Genomic DNA, 20,380 nt, shown 5'->3' with positions numbered 1-20,380 from the left:
AAAAAAGCTATTTTAAAAATTATAATCCGATTATTGTTTGATTATGTTTGCTGTCGCATTTTTTTGGCAGCCAAAAATGAAACCGAAAGACATAACATTCATTAGGAGAAAAGTGTCTTGAGGCTATTTTCGGTAAGTAATATTCGGCAACTCATTGGAAGAATAGAACCACAATGTATTTCTTGTTGCCACATGCACGAGAGGATTATTGATTTGGCTTGTTTCTCTCTTTCTCATTGCAACAGTTCTCCTAATCTGATGGAACACAAAAGAACTGAAGTGTTACACAAAAAGCTCAAGCCAATCAAGAGATTATACAATAACATGCATTATTTCTGTTTTCTAATTCCGGTGTTGGTTGTATAGGTGGTGGTTTCGCATTGTTTTGCGAATCCAATAAATTAAACGGTTCAGTTTGAATTGGATTTTATGTAATCGGCTCAGTAAAGCGAATAATGCCAAACATGGGGAAATGAGAGCGTGAGTGAGTGCATGGATGGGAACAGACTTAAGAAACTCCACTTCGATTGGCATACGCACACAATAAGACTTGACAACACCATGATTACTCTTCTTGGAACAATTAGTATATTCCATGGGCTTCTTTTCCTTTTCAGTGCAATGAAAATGTGCTGAATCAGCACACATAAATAGCAATCTTTACAAGTAAACATTGTTCTTCTTTCGATGTTCGATTGTTTTTATGTATTGAGCGTCCAAGCAAGTGTATATGCTGTGAATCGGTGGAAAACGGCAAATTAGTGTGGACATTTCTTGTCATCGTCATCATTGTCGACAACACTAACTGGACACATCGATCAAAAATTCCGCTTACTTCAGATCAATTGTTAATAAAAGATACTTTGATGAGTTTAATCCATCAAGGAGAGTAATCACATTAGCAATCAAATTGTATCGCAAGGAGAGCAACGAAAATGCGGGTCGAATGATAAAGTTATAAAGCAGTTAGCAACAAAGATAAGGGACCAAACCGTGTCGGTGGGAACAGAAGCGAAAAAAGCGGAAACTATGTGAAAGTGGCCGATGTGAATGGACAAACACAAAAACACTGTGTTTTTGTTACATTAAAATGGTGCAAATATTTTGAATAGGCAAACAGTTTTTCAAACTTCTCCATCCATATTCACTTCAATTTTGTCCTATTGATGTGTCGCTTTTTTGTATTTTTTCCATTGTAACAGTTCATACTTTCCACAACAGCTCTTAATGACTTTGCCCTTAATTTTCAATGGCAGTTTATTCCATTTGCTGGAATCGCCACTTCCGCGTGAAGCCAAATACATTTGATGATATTTTTTTCTATGGAAAGGAAACTTTCATGATAATTCAATTGTTGTTGCTTGTTATTAACTCACAGGAGATTGAGATAGAGTATTGAAATGAAATGAGCTACGTGCAGGAAAAACTTTGCTTGGGCTATCATTAGAAACGTATATGAAAGGAAATATGCACATGGATTTCGAAATGAGATGAAAAGCGTGGTAAGATTTGCATCAAGAATCGTGTCTTGACAACACTCGTTCGTGGGCGAAATATAAGCGCTGCTCGAGAAATTCTTCTTGCTTCATAGAATATTTTCAACATTTTGTCCAATCGATAGACATCTATTTTGGCCATAATAAATATCAAGGTCAGTTTTAAAATAGTCGCAACATTTACAAGGCATTGTAATTACATACTCATAATATTTTTTGCTTGATTGACATGCACGTAATGCTTTCGATTGGATTTACGTATTGAGGCAATTGTGAATGAAGATTGGTGGTCAAATGTAGAAATGCATTGGATGAAGTTTTTATTTTCATGGCTAATTTCTCGAGAATTGTCAATTTACTCAGTATTCGAAATAATTCTGACAGAATAATTCTGTCAAAAATCAATTTAATAAATTACCGTATCTTCGAAAATGTTCCCTGAAATTGGATGAGTTCACTATTTTTAACTGAAGCTTGCAAATAGTTGATAGTATCGAGTTTCAGACTTTGAGAGAGAGTTGAAAAAGTGTTTAAATTAAATTAAAAGCTCGACAATGCATTTATTGGGGTTGTAGTGATGGTAATAGTGGGCAATGTGGTTCGGCACCAAAGTTATCCATGAACTGTTTTTATTCTATAAAAATTCTTCAAGTTCGTGCCGCCTCGGTGACTCGTTCTTCAGGTTGCACTTGTGAGTTGAATGACGTTGATAGTGGGCGGTACGCATATTTAACTCACAGAAATGTACCTCCGTAATTTATAAACTAATAGTTTTTTCAACTTCATAGTTGTTCTCTTTGTACTGCAAAGATTCCGACCAAATACTTTTCAATTCAGGTGACCTTTGTCAGCATTTGTGTATTCAATTAGATTCCCATCACGAGAATTCAATTTATTTGGTGTATAATCAAATGTATGCCAATTTAAATTAAGTTATTTATGGATAAATCGGTCATTTTGATCAACCAATTAATGGGATAAGCGTTCTGAATGAATTTTAAGAGCCTGTATTCGATATTGAGTCTTCAATTAAAGTGATGATCCAATTGCAAATGAAGATTGATGAAAAGACACACGAGACAAGAAGTCCCTTGGCAGTGGGCAACATTTGTATATAATTAAATTCATCATAATTCCTCCGGAATTGTCTGATAAAAGATAAGGAGTTCATGCAAATTATTTTCCACCATAGCTGATGGATGTAAAATCAAACTAATCAATTATGATGGTGCTTACAGCGAACAAGTTTCCTGATTCCAAATTCAATGATGAACATCGATTCACACATAAATATCAGCCTTATTCCACAAAAGTGGTTCAATGTCATGCTGTAGTTTCGACTGTATCTCTCAATCGAGTATCAAATACTGGCTTCATACTCGATATGATGAGTGACTGAAAATTTAATGCAGCTTAAAAAATATGAACTTTCAACTCGAAGAACAATTTACGACGATTGAAATTGAACGACCAAGATTAATTAACACGCAATACAATGAGGGATTTAAATGATTTTACAGAGCTCAATATTGGATCAGTAAAATGCCCGTCTCAAATCAATTTGTTCCGGTAATTAAGGTAATGCAAATGCATATTGCAGAAAAAATTCCAATTGAACCGTTGAGAAACAGAGTCCTTTGGGAGTAGATGACATTTATATTTCTCTGAGTTTGTTTCATTTTCTTCTTTCTCAAGAAGTTTTAGGTAGTGGTGAACTTGAACAAATTAATTTCCACCGTGGTTACCAGGTTACGTAAAGCTGGAATAATCAACAGATTACGATAACAGAGTGCAAGTTTCCTGACACCCGATATAATTAAGAACATAAACTCTAAATAAACTGAATATCGGCGCAGTACCACAGAGCCCAAGATTCAGTTACCTATAAAATAGTTTATTGTTTGAAATCGCAGTGATTGTCGAGCAATTACAAAAATGAATTTGAAGTTTGTTCTTGTATTCATTGGGATTGTTGCGATGATGATATCGATGATGATTGGCAACGTAGTTAGAAATTGTAAACCAGCTTATGCGTGCCTGAGTTCATCTATCTTTAATCATACTGTTTCGTCGAAACACCAGCTAACATTTCTGTGAGCAAGTATGTTGTCTAAACTAAGCTTCATCTTTTAATCTCTTTTCGATTTAAATTTTCAGCAAATTGGTTACATGTTTAACACTATGCCGGTTTTTGGGGAATCCAGGGTCCCAAGCGAAATTTAAAGTTGAATAAAAGTACTAAACAGTGTATAAACTAACCGGAGTTAAGTCTCATTGTATAGATTGAACATTTCTCTACACGAATGACATATACACATATGCATATGTGTGAGTATGTGTAAAATACAGCCTTCCGAAAAACATGTTACGCTGTTGTTCTTTGGGGACCACAGGGCCACATGGCTATTTTATATTATAACTGGACTATGATAAGAGATATCGACTTTGTGTCGGTAGCAGTGTTGTAGACTAGTTTATGTACTACAACTTCGCCGTAGACATCAAGTCGTTATAGAAGTAAAAAAATGTAATGCCTATTACCTATTACTATTACTTTTGTAATAGGATCACCTATTACTATTACTTTCCTATTACTTTTGTAAAAAAAATTACCTATTACTATTACTATTACTATTACATGTAATAGTAATAGTAATAGTAATAGGTTCACCATGCCACAAAAGTAATAGGGAAAGTAATAGGTAAATGTAATAGCCTATATTTGTAAAAGCCTGTAATAGTAATAGTAATAGTAATGCCTATTACATTCCTATTATTTTTTCAAAAAAATTTTTTTTCCAAAGTTTCATATCAAAAAAAAAAAAATTTCACGCCAGACGCATTTTTTATGAGAAAAAATGAGTCTGCCAAAAAAAATCTAAATTTTTTACATGAAACTTTTTCTTAAAAAAAATCGGAAAGTTTCATGTAAAAAATTTAGATTTTTTTGGCAGACTCATTTTTTCTCATAAAAAATGCGTCTGGCGTAAAATTTTTTTTTTTTTATATGAAACTTTGGAAAAAAAAAAATTGAAAAAATAATAGGAATGTAATAGGCATTACTATTACTATTACTATTACAGGCTATTACAAAAATAGGCTATTACATTTACCTATTACTTTTCCTATTACTTTTGTAATAGGATGAACCTATTACTATTACTTTTCCTATTACATGTAATAGTGATAGTAGAAGTAATAGGTTAACCAGGCCCCGGTTGTAATTGACAAGCTGACTACGTTTGACATTTGTATGATCCCTATCGAGAGTGTGGCACATTCTCAAATGTGCCATTGTGTGTATCATGACGAGTCATTTCAAACATAACCTCATCTTTTTTGATTTTGTGTTGGTGTAACATGCACATTTTCATTTTATTTGATTTTATTATTAAAAAAACACAATTTTTTTTTTTTTTTAACAAAATAAATGTTCAATCATACGGCATTCATTTTGCATGTTTCATTTATCCGCATTTCTTGAACCAAATATTTAGCTCGTCCAATGCGCTGATTCTATGTTATTGTATGTTATACCTCTTGTTCTCGCTCAATTGGCTATGTTGAAAATGGCACAATTTCGAATGTGCCAGTCTCCCGATAGGGTTGTTGACAACCATTGGCAACGAAGCTACTTACCGAGGCTACCGCAACGAGCGCCACAATAGTGGCGGCCTGAAGCCAGGCTATGAGGTTAACCCTTTACAAAAGTAATAGGAAAAGTAATAGGTAAATTCATAGGCGAATTCATAGTTTCTCATTTTTCAAGGAACTGATAAGAGATAACGAGATGGTGTCTATGGCAAAGTTGTAGTTCTGGTCAAGGTACTACAACTTCACTACAGACACCAAGTCGTTATCTTTTATCAGTACGCGAAAAAATGATAAGAAAAAAATCGCGTTTCTCACGGTTTTCGCGGCTTTTTGCGTAACTTATAGATAACAACTTGGTGCTTGTAACAAAATTTTAGTACTCAAGCTGTTCTACAACTTTGTTATAGACACCATCTCGTTGTCTCTTATCAGTTTCGCGGAATGCGCGAGAAACCGCAGAAAATCGTGAAAAACGCGAATGTTTTCTTATCATTTTTTCGCGTAACTGATAAGAGATAACGACTTGGGGTCTGTGGCAAATTATAGTACTCGACCAGAGCTACAACTTTGCCATAGACACCATCTCGTTATCTCTTATCAGTTCCGTGAAAAATGATAAGAAAAACGCGTTTTTTCGCGGTTTTCAACGGTTTCTCGCGTATTCGGCGAAACTGATAAGAGATAACAAGATAATTTTCGGTAAAGTTGTAGAGCAGCTTGAGTACTACAACTTCGCCATAGACATCAAGTCGTTATCTCTTATCAGTTACGCGGAAACCGCGAATTTTTCCTTATCATTTTTTCGCGTAACTGATAAGAGATAACGACTTGGTGTCTGTGGCAAAGTTGTAGTATTCGACCTGCTCTACATTTCTGCCGAAGAAGCAAGTCTCTTATTTCTTATCAGCTTCACTAAAAATAAGGTGGGAAAATTTCGCGATTTTCGCGGTTTTTCGCGGTTTTTCGAGTTTTTTCACGGAACTGATAAGAGATAAGCAATATTTGCTGCAGCAAAATTATAGCAAACCTCGAGTATTACAACTTTACCTCAGACACTATTTTGTTATCTCTTATCACAGTCCAGATTTCATATGAAGTACATATGGGGCCCTGGAGTCCCCAAAGAACAGAAATAGTGTGAAGAACCGTCAAAGTGTTAAATGATGTAACTAGTGACATGGTAAAATGTTTACAAATTTTTAAATACATTCTGCTGACTACGTGATGGTTTAATGTAATCACCTTTAATGCCTCCATGGATGCATCTCATGTGAGTCAATGGATTTTATTTTACGTAAATCTCGAAAAAGCGAGAAAAAAAACGGTGAAAACAGCCCATTTTGTAAACGATGTTACAGTCATGTGTTTACCCTACAAGAATTTTGCGATACATTGAGGTTAACGCCGACATATCGCATTGCGTAAACCTGTAAATTCGAATGGTATCCAACTTCATTACATTGAAAATATAATTTTAAATGGTTTTATTTAAACTTTTCATGTTGCTCATCGTTGCTAATGAGAAATAAAAACTTATTTAAAATAATTATTGAGGAGAATAATCAGCCATTGCAGCCTTTAAAAATACAACAAGCTAAATTTGGATGAAGTTGATCGCAGTTCATGCATTTTGTGACAACTATTGCAGAAGGCTGGCGATACGTTTGCGTAAACGTTGTCGCAAAATTCTTGTAGGGTTAGTGCCACAGTTTTTCCATTGTGATGACAAGCATGAAACTTTATTTTCAAACAATGCCTTGCAGCGTGAGTAATTTATAACAGAGAATTGTAAATTGTTATTGCCATAAAAAATGCTATTTACTCCTACGCATTTGTATAAAAATGAATGGCCACATTGTACAAACTTTCGATGAAGCGGAAAAAAACGAACATCACCACATCGTCGAAGCTTTACATTGGATTTATTGCCTGGCAGCTACTTTAGTCATTTTTTTCAAATAGGATTACATTAAATTTTAATTGAATCGTAGGGCGGTTGGTGTGCAGGGAGAGCGAGAGTGTGAGAGACGAAGATGCGGATGATGTGTAATTGCATACAGGTTTTAATTACGTTTTCGCGAAGAGTCTCTTTGCAAATGGATCCACTTACATTGGAATTGGTATTCGAAGTGAAAATATTTTCAACACATTGATCATTTGAACAAACTATGGCAGCTTTGTCACAACACAGCACCCATTGAAATTTCACTAGTTTAAGTTTGTGATTATGGAAAGTTTGTAGAGTCATCAAAGTGAACCGGTGTTGTATGCCACAAATCCTCATTTGAAACTAGGAAATATCAAATAATTCGCAGAAAATGTAAGGTCTTATCGGTCACACCACGGTTCGATAGATGTTATATTGTCGTGTAAAATTGAAGCAGTTCAACGTTATCCGCAGTGTTCTGAATAGTTCTTCGAGTTGATTGTATACCGATGCATGACACACTTCTGCTGTGCTAATCTCCACTGTTTTATCATCGGCTGTATATTGTACATCAGCTTTGCTGTAAAAGCTTTCCCAGAAATTTAAACAACGCTTGGCACATTAATCAATGCAATTGCGACAGAGAAAAAAGTCCCAACTCGAATGCTTACTGCTGCCGTCTCCTATTGCAACGTGCAGCAAGCGTATCATACCGTTGGATGATATTAAAAAAGGCAGCTCGTCAACTCTTTTCCGTTATCTCTGCTGCATTCTATGAGATTTTCTTGCCAGTGCGTGCGTTCATAACGGAAAATTGCCAGTGGTTGGTCGATGCTATCGAATGAAATTTATTTTGTAACCATTATCCAAGCGGCACATTGTCAGTGTGGAATTTCTCTATTCTCTTGTTTTTTTTTCGTTTCGCTTGAACATGTGATGCGTTGTGAGATGAAGTTTTTCAGAGAGAGATAGGAAAAAAAGAATGAATCAATTGATTGACCCAGTTCGTGTGGCGACCCATATACAATACATAGTGTTAATTAAAGTATTACATAAATAAAAATGCATTTTTCACAAAACAAATTTTTTCGATTTGTTGGTTTATCTTACTTTCGCATCCACTTGAAAGTTTTATTTGAAAAATGCAAACAAAAAATTGGTTTCAACCAGATGAACTCTTTTAAGTTGGCGAGGGAAAAAAATTGATTCCGAGCGTATTGATTCATTTGCGAGTATGCAAGAGTACGCTCATGTACACCCGAGGATTTTTTATGTTTTTTTCTACTTTGAATAAAATTCCGATTCTGTTCACTTATTCCGTTTGTGGGAATTATAAAGTGCTGACGGTTTCACTCATCTCAAATGGATTTGTGTCAGGTGGAAAAACGCACAAATTCCCTTTTTCCATTTTGTTCACCTTCCATAGAGAGATGGAAGACGTTTAGAGTTTTTCAATAAAGTCGTTTCTCATGAACAAAAACTGCACATTCTTTTTTGTTCATTTTTTCTGCTTTGGCTCTCGCTGTGTTTGTGTTTGGAAGCCCTTAGGTCTACAAAAACATCGAGGAATTTTATACACAGAAAAAGAGACAACACAAAACGCACGAAAAGTAGGTGTACGCCAACAATTTCTATCTTTACAGTATACGACATTATAGTGAGCCTGTGACCGCTACACAATGATTAATATATGGCACAGGCGAAGCCATACAGTCAAACTGTTCTATTTGTTCATCCTTATTTCCCAGTTGACACATTGGCTCAGAAGAAGCCTGTCGGTTCGGATGTGCATATTGTTGGGCTTGGTTGTGATTGCTTTCATTTTCCCAGCGACACAGCTTAAATAATGTATTATAAATGGATTGAGGTTGTGGGAAAAAAACGGTTCATCGGATACAAACATGATGCTGCCGCTGCTGCTGTCCATGCAGAGCAAACACACACACACACACATACACACACACGCTGTTTACACAGCAACATTGAATTGACAGCCAGTAAATTTACAAAACGGTATGTGCGGAGGCGCGCGCGTTCGAGCAAGTGGTAACAATGGAATCTACCGATGAAAATGCATTGCAGAACTTTATTGCACAATAAAAATTTCATCGATATTTTCGAGTTTATTTTCTGCACAGCAACACACAATAGTTGTTGCTCAAACCACTTGCATATTGTGCGTGCGTGTGTATATTAGACTGTACGGAATTTACCCGATTTCAAATCAACATAGCTTGTCTTATTCCTTGTGCCCAACAGAGTATTTTGATATAAAAAATTTATTCCAAAATTATTTCTTCGCGATCAAAATTGAAAAAAATAATAGTAATGATTTGTAAGGTTTTACGCACGAAAGGCAAGATGTCTACTTCAAAAACATTTCAATATCTTCAATACATTCACACATCACCGTTAACTGTTCTTGTGTGTGTCGCAATTTTTTTCTCTACAACACACGTCAATGCGACAATTGACACATAGGCTACGTGTGTGTTTGTTTAGGAATACATTGCCGAGTTCTATTGAACTAAAATGCAAAAGTAGCCTGATTGACCGTTTGGATTGTCACATAAAAACGCGCGGTTTTCAAATTGGTAAAGAAATTTAATTTTTGTGCGCCAATTCGGAATCGGTGTATTTTTGTGTGCCAATTTAGAAAAATGAGTCGTTTCGGATACGGCCCGTTTTTTTGGATTGTCACATAAAAACGCGCGGTTTTCAAATTGGTAAAGAAATTTAATTTTTGTGCGCCAATTCGAAATCGGTGTATTTTTGTATGCCAATTCAGAAAAATGAGTCGTTTCGAAAATGGCTTGTTTTTTTGGATTGTCACATAAAAACGTGCGGTTTTCAAATTGGCAAAGAAATTTAATTTTTGTGCGCCAATTCGGAATAGGTGTATTTTTGTATGCCAATTTAGAAAAATGTGTCATTTTGAAAACGGCTCGTTTTTTTGGTTTTTGAATTGGCGCACAAAAATTGAATTTCTTTGCCAATTTGAAAACCGCGCATTTTTATGTGACAATCCAAACGGTCAATCAGGCTACCTTTGCATTTCAGTTCAATAGAACTCGGTAACGTATTCCAAAACAAACACACACGTAGCCTATGTGCCAATTGTCGCATTGACGTGTGTTGTAGAGAAGAAAAAAATGCGACACACACAAGAACAGTTAACGGTGATGTGTGAATGTATTGAAGATATTGAAATGTTTTTGAAGTAGACATCTTGCCTTTCGTGCGTAAAACCTTACAAATCATTATTATTATTTTTTTCAATTTTGATCGCGAAGAAATAATTTTGGAATAAATTTTTTATATCAAAATACTCTGTTGGGCACAAGGAATCAGACAAGCTATGTTGATTTGAAATCGAGTAAATTCCGTACAGTCTAGTGTATATGCGAATCGAAAGTATGTGAGCCATTTCCCAATTCAACGATTTGTTACACTAATGGCATATTTACTGAATCATTTCAAGACAGAAGTACTCTCATTACAAAGCGGAAAATTCGATGAAATTCTCAACTATTCACCGAAAATGGAATCTATATTTTATGCGATTCATGAATAAATCGGTTTGCTGATGGAACCAATGCTAGGTTTTTGCACTAGCGTCAACAAAATAATTTATTCGTCATATTACATTCTGATGAATTCTCGACGGTAAATAAGGTAGTGGCTAGGAATTTTCAGTAACTTTACCGGATGCTGATGGAATTTCTTCATAGAAACACCAGAACAACATTTCCCAATAGGAAATGCAGTGGACAATACGAGCGATTTGTAATGGATTTTACTTTTGTACGAAAAATAACCGCGCTGAAAACAAAGCGGTTCGGTGTGAGTTTGGAACAAAAGAAAATATTTTCACTCACCTCAATGCCCGTTACACCGAGCGCTTCTTGTAAATTTGACGTCATGCGGAACGGCACTTTCTCTGGTACTCGCAACGTTTTCCCTTTTTCAAAGCACACATTGTAGTCAATGTGCAAAATTTCACCAGTCATTAAATCAACTGCAATGGAAACATTTCACAAAATGATTAAACCATTGTAGTTGAAATGTGACAATCATCGCAGTCACCATTCAAACCAGCCCCGCTTCGTGTTCTTACCTAAAATATTATCCAAATGTCTGTCACCTGTGGTTGTGTAAAACATTGCAAAAATTAATTAAAATCAATTCGCAGAAGTGAAGTTTTTGGAAACGAGAAAACTAGGGAAAGTCTTGGTAGAAATTTTTTTTAGTTTGATGAAGTCAAGACTTTAAAATGGAAAAAAATTCTCGAAAAAAAAACGAAAAAAAGGCAAGAAAAATGCTGTAAGAAAAAGTTTCCATAGCAAAAACTACTATAATAAAAGAAGAGAATTGTTTTCGAGTCAACCTCAAGGTGGAGCGAAAAAAACTTTCAATTGAGATGCACTGTCAATCAACTGACCTAATCCGATGACGTAGCCAATAACACTCATCACAGCAAGCGATTGAGCATACTGAAAATGAAGGTAAAATGGTGTATAATTAGATTGATTTGAACGGTATAAACAAAAACAAAATCGAAAACAATGAAAAAATGCCTTACATTACGAATAACTTGGCGCCATTCTGCTGCGTTGGTACTGTAGCACCTGTTCGACGTAAACAAAAACAAAAAAATCAATCATTTCTTGAGGTATTTTTCTTTTTTTTCGATTTAGTCTTAAAATAGAATTATCACAAACCATAGTTCTTTGGCAAGAAGATCGCGTGGTGTTTCAGCTGATGTAGTGGGAATAAGAAAGAGGAAAAAATAAACACAAAATGTCGTAGTATTAATGTTAATTTGTTTGATGATTGGGTGTAATTTGATTGGCATACCAGTGAGCTCCGCAAGGACTTCCTTTAGTACTTGTAAAGGCCATTCTTTTCGGCTGCTTTGGTTCGCTTTGATATTGTGTTTGTTGAGGAGAGGCGTTAACTTCTGGAAATACAGTTCGGATGGTCGTGGAATTGCTTGCGGTGGCGTATTCTTAGCATTTGTTGTCGCATTTGATGGACTCTTTTCCTTTTTGGGACTCGTCGCTTGACGCTGTTGCCATTTTTTATACAACGCAAATATCGGCGTCATTCCATCCACCCAACTGATTAGACCGGAATGGTTACCAAGAGGCGTAACCGAATAATGTTTTGCTGCCGACGAAAATAATAGAATTTTTATTACATTCTTTGAAAGGACAAAAACAAATGGTTACATAAAATATTGATATTGACATTTACCGCGATATTTGGTAGTTTGTCCGAAAGTGGTTCGTGTTTTGGTCATCATTGAATTGGCTATCGATAAGAATTGCATGATACGTTCATCCAAATGTAAATCTTCCAGACCTTTGAAGAGATAGGTGTATTTACGACCGTCGCTGCCATAAAATGCCAACTTTTTCGGCTTAGTTTTCGTTGGTAAAATTTGTACGAAATTATCAACGGATCGAATGTAAATCCAGCGATTTTGATCGCCATCACTTCGACTTCGGTTTTGATGATTTTCAATTCCAGGCATTGAAATGACGGTATTTTTCATCTGAGCCAACACTGGACTGATGTCCACCATTTTATATTGACTGGATGACCGTTTTTGCGAACGTTGTTGCAGTATGGTGTAAAGTTGCTTGAATTTGACCCATCCGTCGGGTGATAAACTGCCAAAGCTTAATGGTTCCTTCACCGATTGTATTGTCTCTTGAATAGCTGTCGAGAATCGCTCTTGGAATGCCAATTCATTAGCTGTTTCCGCCTTCACGGAAGTCGCTTCGTTTAGACGCTCCATGACAAACAAAATCGGACGCAAAATCACACGGTATTTCTCCGCAAGCACAATACGCTTATTTTCATCCAATTGCTTTGTATTGCTCTCTTCGGTGGCCAATTTCGCCAGGTCATTCTCAAGGATTGCAACTCGTTTAGCACATTCGGAGTACACTTGTGATAACGATGACAACCATAATTCTTCCCACAGCAAGGTGATTCGTTTCAGTTCACGCACCATCAACTGAACCTGTTGCACTTGTTCAGATGCTTGTTTCGAGAGTGTGTCTAGCAGAGAGTTGAAGCAGATGGTCAATGCCGAATTGGGCGATTGGACGTCCCGATGATTGCTGGCGGAGAATGATGATAATTCGGTGATGTTAACACGTTGCTTGTCTTGGGCAGCTCCAACCACAGCCGGGAATATGATTAAGTGAGGTGAATCACGAGCAACACGGCATAACAGCTCTGATACACGCTTTCCAATTGATAAATAACATTTTCATTTCACTAAATTTGTATATATATATATATGTTTCGATAATAAAATACCTTTCGAACGTATGGTTCGTGATGGTTAAGCCGGGAGAAAAGTTGCGGGATGATAATCTGGAATGGTAACAGAAATTAGAAACGATTTTGATGCAAAATAAAATGCTTTCTCACCTTCCATGGTGAAGTTGGTGTGGTTTCCAGTCCGTGTTCCAAGACTTCCTGCAAACCAAGTGCATGCTTCACAATCAAGCGCAAAATTCTCAACGTCGCAGTAACAACCGAACAATTTTCAGTTGATTTCCCATCATCGGCAATGTTTGTAACATTGGCTAAACCATCGTCCTGCATTTGAGTTGCAAGCTGAAGGTATTTAAAGTAGGCCTCTGCGGCCATTTCATAAAAGCTGTAAATATTTCGATTTGCCAAGCGCCAAATTTCGATGATTTTCTGCAGAGTTTCAGTGGAGCAATCACTCAAAATAGCAATTTGTCGTAGTTGTAGTTCAATGATTTCGGTAGATGAAATATTATCCGAATTAGACACGACCAATTCCTCATCCTCTGCGCTGACTTTGTGAGCGTCGAGTACATTAGAAATAAGATCAATGTCACTGGCACTTGCATTCGGTATTAAATCTTTGATGATGAGCAAATCATTCGATCGCAAGCCGGCTTTTTCATCTTTTTCGGTGCGAAGTTCAACGATTTTACGGCCCCATCGATAGCACCAATTACCATAGGCTCCATATGCTTTGCTCAAATCTGGGCATTGCTGAACGCTGCGACTTAACAGCTTTCCAATCGCCACATCAATCGGTGATATGATCGAAGTCACTTCTTCGCGTTCCGATTTTAAACTGGAGTTGCGCAAACGAACGTCCTCTAATGAATTGATCACCTTGCCAATGGGTTTATCAGCTGATTCAATCAAAAATTGATCGTTCTCCGATTGTAACCATTCGGCCAAGGTTAGGAAAGTACGTGCGATTCGCTGTTGAATCAGAGGTTCATCCTCTGAGCCTTTTATCATTTCCAAGCTGTTACCAATTGTGATGGCATTGGCCGCAGCGAATTGAATAGCTGTCTCTTTCTTATCCGGGTAACTATAGAGCCATTTGGACATTTCATAAGCACTTCTCACGGTATTTTTATTCCAAATATTCGTTTCCCATTGCGGTTTCTCAGCGCTGGCAATCAAACGTTCGCAAATCGAATCCAAATTCGATTCAACGCATCCGATTTGTGGGCAAAAGTTGATTTTATCAAAGAAAATCTCCAACTGTTTTCGGCAATGTGTTAAATTTCCTTCTTTTCTGGTCATTGAGCAAACGTCCAACCGTAGATCAAGGTTAATTTGTTCGCCAACCTCGGTGGCATTATCAAAATACTCGGACCAATTCAAGAGAAGTGTTAACACCGTCGATCCAAATGTTTTGTCAACACATAGACTGCGCGTGTTTTCACGTTCTCCAGTCAACTTTCGGTTGGCAACCTTATGGCAAATGTGATTCATTACCACCAAATTGTTGAGGTGCTCACGCGATCGTGTTCGAAGACACTCTTGCAATCCGCTTTGAACAATTTCAAAACATGCTTTCTCCAGCTCAGTGTTGTAAACATGATTATTTCGCGATTTCATGCTCATGTTGCATATCGTATTCTCGGTCAACGAAAGTAAGCGATGATATGAAAAATCATTTGCAATGCCATTTGAATCGTTATTCAAAATTTCCCAGTCGCTCATCTCGAGTATGGCATCATCGCTTGATTTTCGATATTCGATAAAGTGTTCGATTTGTTTTGAATTAACGGATAACAATGGAATCGTAACTCTGGGTATGTTTCGAGTCTCTTCAGCATGAAGCACATCATGAAGTTGTTGCCATTCCTGTGCGTTGGCCAAACACATTGTGAGCTGATCGAAAATAAACTCTCTGAAATGCGCATCCGATTTTGATTCATCCAAATTGGCTAAAATATTCTTGTATCCCGTAGTCGCTGTTTCCAAATGACCGTTGGCTTGCTCTGAAAGAGAAATAGACACTTTTTATTCAGTACAAATTCGAAAAACAAACCAAAAATTCACATCAATTTACCTGCAGCCATTTTGATCCACATGTGTTTCTTCTTCGTAATGGCTTTTGTCCACACAAACAGTCCTTCGAGTGCATCGCCTTCTTTGTTGCGCAACAGCGCCCATGTGTGCGACATCAGCGTGTGTTCAAACAGTGGTTCGATGTGTTTGCCATTTGCAGCCAAATTTTTCAACACACTTTCCGTGTATCGAATCACCATTTCGGGTTCCATGCAGTGCAACGCGACCAAATCGACAGCGGTACGGATGCGGTTAAACCATTCACTGCAAGTGCTTGCATTCACTGAGAAAAATGTTCGTGCTGGTTTCTCGGCTGGTGGTAAACAAACTGTTCCTTCGGATGCATTATAAATATACTTTTCCAACGCTTCCATGAAGCCTAATAAAATTCGTGCATGCCGTTGATTGGCCAGTATTGTATCAACATTTGGTACTTTCAGTTTCTCTTTCATTGATAGGATTCGTGCGTTTTCTTTGATTAGTGATTCAATTTTGAGAAAGGTTTCTTGTGGCTTACCCAAAAATGTACGCAACTTATTGTTCACACACGATTGTGCCGTTTCCCACTGTGCCCACGAGATCAGCACACGCACATCGGCCATGGCCACTTTACAAAAGTCGGCCATCTCATTGAGTTTTGACTTTGATTGAACGCCTTCGCACGAATTCTGCGAATGAATAAAAATATTCTTCAAGATATTTTCAATGATTTCATATTGGTGGGTGGCCGCAGCACTTGAGTTTCTTTCTCGGATTTTAATTGCACGTATGAAATCAACAACATATTTTGATCGCATCTCACCACCACGTTGCTGGTTCGATGTGCGTAGATACCAATGTTGAATATTATTTATTTGACGATGCTGTGCTTTGGCCAAACCGGTAAATTGATTCACTTGCTTTAGCGATACATTCAGTGGCAGTTTGGCGAATAAATCCGAATATTTTTTCCGGATCAAATCATCACTGACGCACATTTTTACACAACAAATCTCCGAAATACTTTCGATAAGATCCGAATGCAGCGCATCATAGGTGAGTAATGCATCATAACAATCGGCTGCTTTCACTTGAATCTTTTTCGTTGCATGAATATCATTTGAAATGCGACTAATTGACTCCAAAATTTGCGAAAATTCCACATTATTCTTCAATATATTCGCATAGATTGCCGTTTGCCGGAATAAATTCTCACACCATTCCAACAAAATGGCCACGGAATTTTCGGTGAGCGAACGATTTTTCAGAATTTTGCACAAGTACTTAAGAATTATTTCAAAATGTCCGGCGGTGGGCGATGATTCAGAAGTCGGTTTTTGCACGGGCACATTGAATGAAGCCGCACCCGGTACAAATTCACTAAAACTACTCGCGTTCGCACTTTCGTCCAATGAAAATTTACTAAAAACATCGGTGATTTTCGTGAGCTCTTCATTCAATAGAGTGCTGGATGCAATGAAGTTATTGTTATTACGACAGTGTGAGATCAAGAGACTGACAATGGCAAAATGTGTTTCGGGATATTGTGACCACTGTACGTAATCAGCTGATTTTAACCGTTCGCTGAGCAGTTCCAAGATATTTGGTTCAAGTACCCACATCACTATGATCGATGAAGAGGCTATGGCCAACGTTGAAATCGTTCTGAGGTAAAAGTTCACAATGCATTTCGCCTGTTCTTTCGTGTAAATGGCATTCTCCATTTCATCTACATTCTCCGATTGAAGCACATTAACGGCCACCATCAAATCGTCCACAATCTGGCGATAGACTTCTTGCAGCATTTCGACACTTTTTAAATTCAACACGGTTTGGTAGATTTTTACAATTGATTTGACGATTCGATTGTTTCGCGAAAACTTGAGCTGATGAATTACGTTCGTTGATTCGATGGAGAATATCGTTTGCATGAAGGCTAACGGCACCATTGATTTTAATTCCGACACCAACTTATAAATGACAAACAGGATGATGACAATCTTTTCATCTGATGTTGCCGTTGGGCTCAAGTTATTCAGCTGCAATTCAACCGTTTCAAGAAGCATCACATCGGTTACTTCGACGCCAATTTTGCGACAGTCCAAAGCGATTACAATCAGCTCATTCACGTACATGTAAATAATATCGCATTGTTCGGGTGTATAGTGTTTCTGTGGTGCATGTTCAAAGGCTTGGATCATTTCTAAAACGCTTCGAATGATATCGGACAGCAGATCAATGCCAATGTGGTTGCAAAGCACGGCTGGAGTATCATAGATACATTTCAAAATCGAATTTGTTGCGCCAACAATAGATCCAAAGCATATCTCTGGTGTCGGTGTGCTACTACCGCTTCCTCCGGCCGCTGCTTCGATTTGGCTTTGAATTTCATCACGGTAGCTGATTATATCTTCCAGAAATTGGTTCAGTAAATTCCTTGTGAAGTTTACATCGTTCAGCCAAAATTGTTTGAATTGTTGCAAAATGAATGAGCAATGTTGTTTTATACTCAACAGTTGATTCGTTTCCAAATGCCATCCGATGACAAAGTCGACAATATCGGCAAAATGTGGTTGAAATGATTTCGGATAATTGTGAGCAAATTGTTGAATCACATTCGTAACAGCCACAAAATGTGTTGGTTTATCAGTGCCATCTAGATATTCCTTAAGCATTTCGATGATTCGATTGCAGTTATCCATGCGAATGTCACGGCTAACTGCGTCCATTTCGAGTGTTTCTTGTAGGGCTTTCAGTACATATTCACGAATGCGTTCGATTTTATGCATTTTCTGAATCCATTGACGATAAATGGAAAAATCGGATCGAACGATCCATCCCATTTTGCCAAAGACACCGGCCACATCGTTCATCGCATCAATCGGACCATCCTTAAATGTTCGTAAAATGTGATCGGAGAGAATATCAAATGATCGACGAATGTAACCGGAATTCGTTCCGTCCATGATGACAATATTTAATTTCATGCAAATTTTCCGTGCTTCGGCTGAATCTTTTTCGGTGCTTAACTGTCGCAGTAGCTTTGATATACGCATGTCTTCCGGTAAATTAGCCAGTAAATTTGTAATTTTGTTGCTGTTCAAACTTTCACCGTTATACACTCCAACTTCGGAAAGTGAGGTTATGTCGAGCAATTCCGTCGAACTATATCGCATATCATTGGACCATTGTGCTCCCGATTGTGAATTACTGCTGTTCCCCTTTGCCCCAGAGCCTCGACTCCTCGATGAACCACTGTTTGCGTTTAACAACACCACCACACGCTTATTGCTTCCATCACCATCCTTGCTACAATTTTCAAATGTTTCCAAATTAACCGCTTGTACTTCACATTGACATAATTTTATGGAATTTTAGAGCGTAACACATACCTTCGATTTCGACGTCGATCACGTCGTGATGACGATGAACTCGAGTCCTTGGAACTTTTTAAAATCGCAACTTTGCTGCCAACAGCATTATTTTCGCTCGTTCGACTCACCGAAATGACACTTTCATTATCGTCATCATCGTCCATAGCGTTAGTTGCGCAAAAATCTCCTCAAAAACCTCCCGCTAAATTGTCTCCAATCGTTAGTATTCAAAATGTTCTTAAATTGTTTTGTTTCGAAGAGAAAAACGTCATTCACAACTGAGTGTTGACTAAAATTAGAAATATTGTTTCTTGTGCAATGACAGCAACGTTTCCACTGACGTTTCACTATTTATCTGATGGACAACTGTCAACAGCATGTTATCCCATGCGTTTGAATGCGTTGCAATGCGTTTGAAAGTGGATTGCCTGATGCCATAGCATGAGCAATTATTTTTTTCGTAAACATTGGATAACCGCCGTTTTCATCAAAAACAATAGTGTGACTTTTGTGTGGAATAGGAGACTTATGGGTTTGTTTTTTTTAGTCCAATTATGGATATTATTCCTTTGTTATTCAAGCACCAAATTACTACTTATCCTGATATGTATGAGTCAATGATATCATTTACATAAATATAATACACCTTATTATTTCTAGAAGACACAGTTGTTTACTTCAGGGTGAATGAAACAGGTTCACACAGCTGGAGACCTCAAATTTACTGATGCTCTGATGGGCTGCGAAATATTATTGGAATTGTACAAGAAAAAAAAACGACGCAATTTATTTGAATAAGTAGTTTTTATTGAAGTTTTTCTTGTTGTTTTTTCATGATTCTTTTTTTTTTAAACATTTATATAACATAGAGTAGAGGGTGCTTATTGATTATACATTATGTAAGAGTTGTTTTGTGTTTGTGTGTTTGTGTGTGTGTCTGAGCCAAGAAAAAAAAATGCAGTTGCAAAATTTCGTTGACCATTATACAAAAAGGAAAATAAAACGGGTCAAAATAAAATTGTATTGTGTAGCAGTAGTAGTAATTTTTGTTTTCTGTATCTCATTTTGAAATTGGCGACATCAAAATAGTTCGATGTATTGACGGATTTAAGTTCATGTGCTTTGCAATGCTATGTGCTTTATTCTTTTTATAATAATATTCACATAAAACATACAAAGTAACTTTGTTACTATCCCATTACTCTTCTTCAACTTGATTCTTTTTTTTTCTTTCAGTCCCTAACAATCCATTTCGTATAAGAAAATATTCATTTTTTTTTTCTCTAAATTTTCAACATAAAAAATGTTGTTTCAAAAGCTGTGGCTTTTACAATCCGACAAAATAGATTTATTTATTTTTTCTTGTTGTTTTTTTATTTTATAATACAAATAACACATTGATTTTTTCATTTTCTTCATATTCTCATTCTCTTAGCCACTTAATAGGTACGTACAAATTGTGTGTGTGTGTTTTTTTATTTAATTTTCTGTTTGCTATTTTACATACACATGATATATCATAAAATTCATTTAGTTATCATATTGTTTGTATGTTTTTTTCTTTTAAATGTTATTTTAATAACAAGTAAAATGTTTTGTGTGTGTGTTTTTTTATCATCTTTGCAATGAATGTATTTTTT

The 20,380-nt window shown here is 36.8% G+C and overlaps 1 protein-coding gene across 1 annotated transcript in view; it reads right to left on the bottom strand.

Annotated features, from left to right (window-relative positions):
• The window catches only part of LOC129565778 (serine/threonine-protein kinase Smg1), a 70,360-nt gene extending 51,190 nt beyond the window's left edge, over window positions 1-19,170 (bottom strand). The window contains exons 1-11 of the mRNA XM_055440994.1: window positions 18,759-19,170; window positions 15,389-18,675; window positions 13,465-15,317; window positions 13,351-13,407; window positions 12,274-13,276; window positions 11,875-12,186; window positions 11,739-11,775; window positions 11,600-11,645; window positions 11,459-11,510; window positions 11,135-11,161; window positions 10,896-11,035 (exon numbers count right to left, since the gene is read on the bottom strand). Of these exons, the coding sequence (XP_055296969.1) occupies window positions 10,896-11,035; window positions 11,135-11,161; window positions 11,459-11,510; window positions 11,600-11,645; window positions 11,739-11,775; window positions 11,875-12,186; window positions 12,274-13,276; window positions 13,351-13,407; window positions 13,465-15,317; window positions 15,389-18,675; window positions 18,759-18,904 (6,960 nt within the window). The 5' untranslated portion in view covers window positions 18,905-19,170. The remainder of the gene's footprint in view (window positions 1-10,895; window positions 11,036-11,134; window positions 11,162-11,458; window positions 11,511-11,599; window positions 11,646-11,738; window positions 11,776-11,874; window positions 12,187-12,273; window positions 13,277-13,350; window positions 13,408-13,464; window positions 15,318-15,388; window positions 18,676-18,758) is intronic.
• Window positions 19,171-20,380: the final 1,210 nt, after the last annotated feature.

This window comes from Sitodiplosis mosellana, unplaced genomic scaffold, assembly GCF_009176505.1.
Source record: "Sitodiplosis mosellana isolate CC-2019 unplaced genomic scaffold, AAFC_SMos_1.0 Smas_scaffold_3, whole genome shotgun sequence".
Taxonomy (NCBI): domain Eukaryota; kingdom Metazoa; phylum Arthropoda; class Insecta; order Diptera; family Cecidomyiidae; genus Sitodiplosis; species Sitodiplosis mosellana.
The sequence above is the reverse complement of the archived record's forward strand: the minus strand, read 5'-3'. Positions and strand labels throughout refer to the sequence as shown.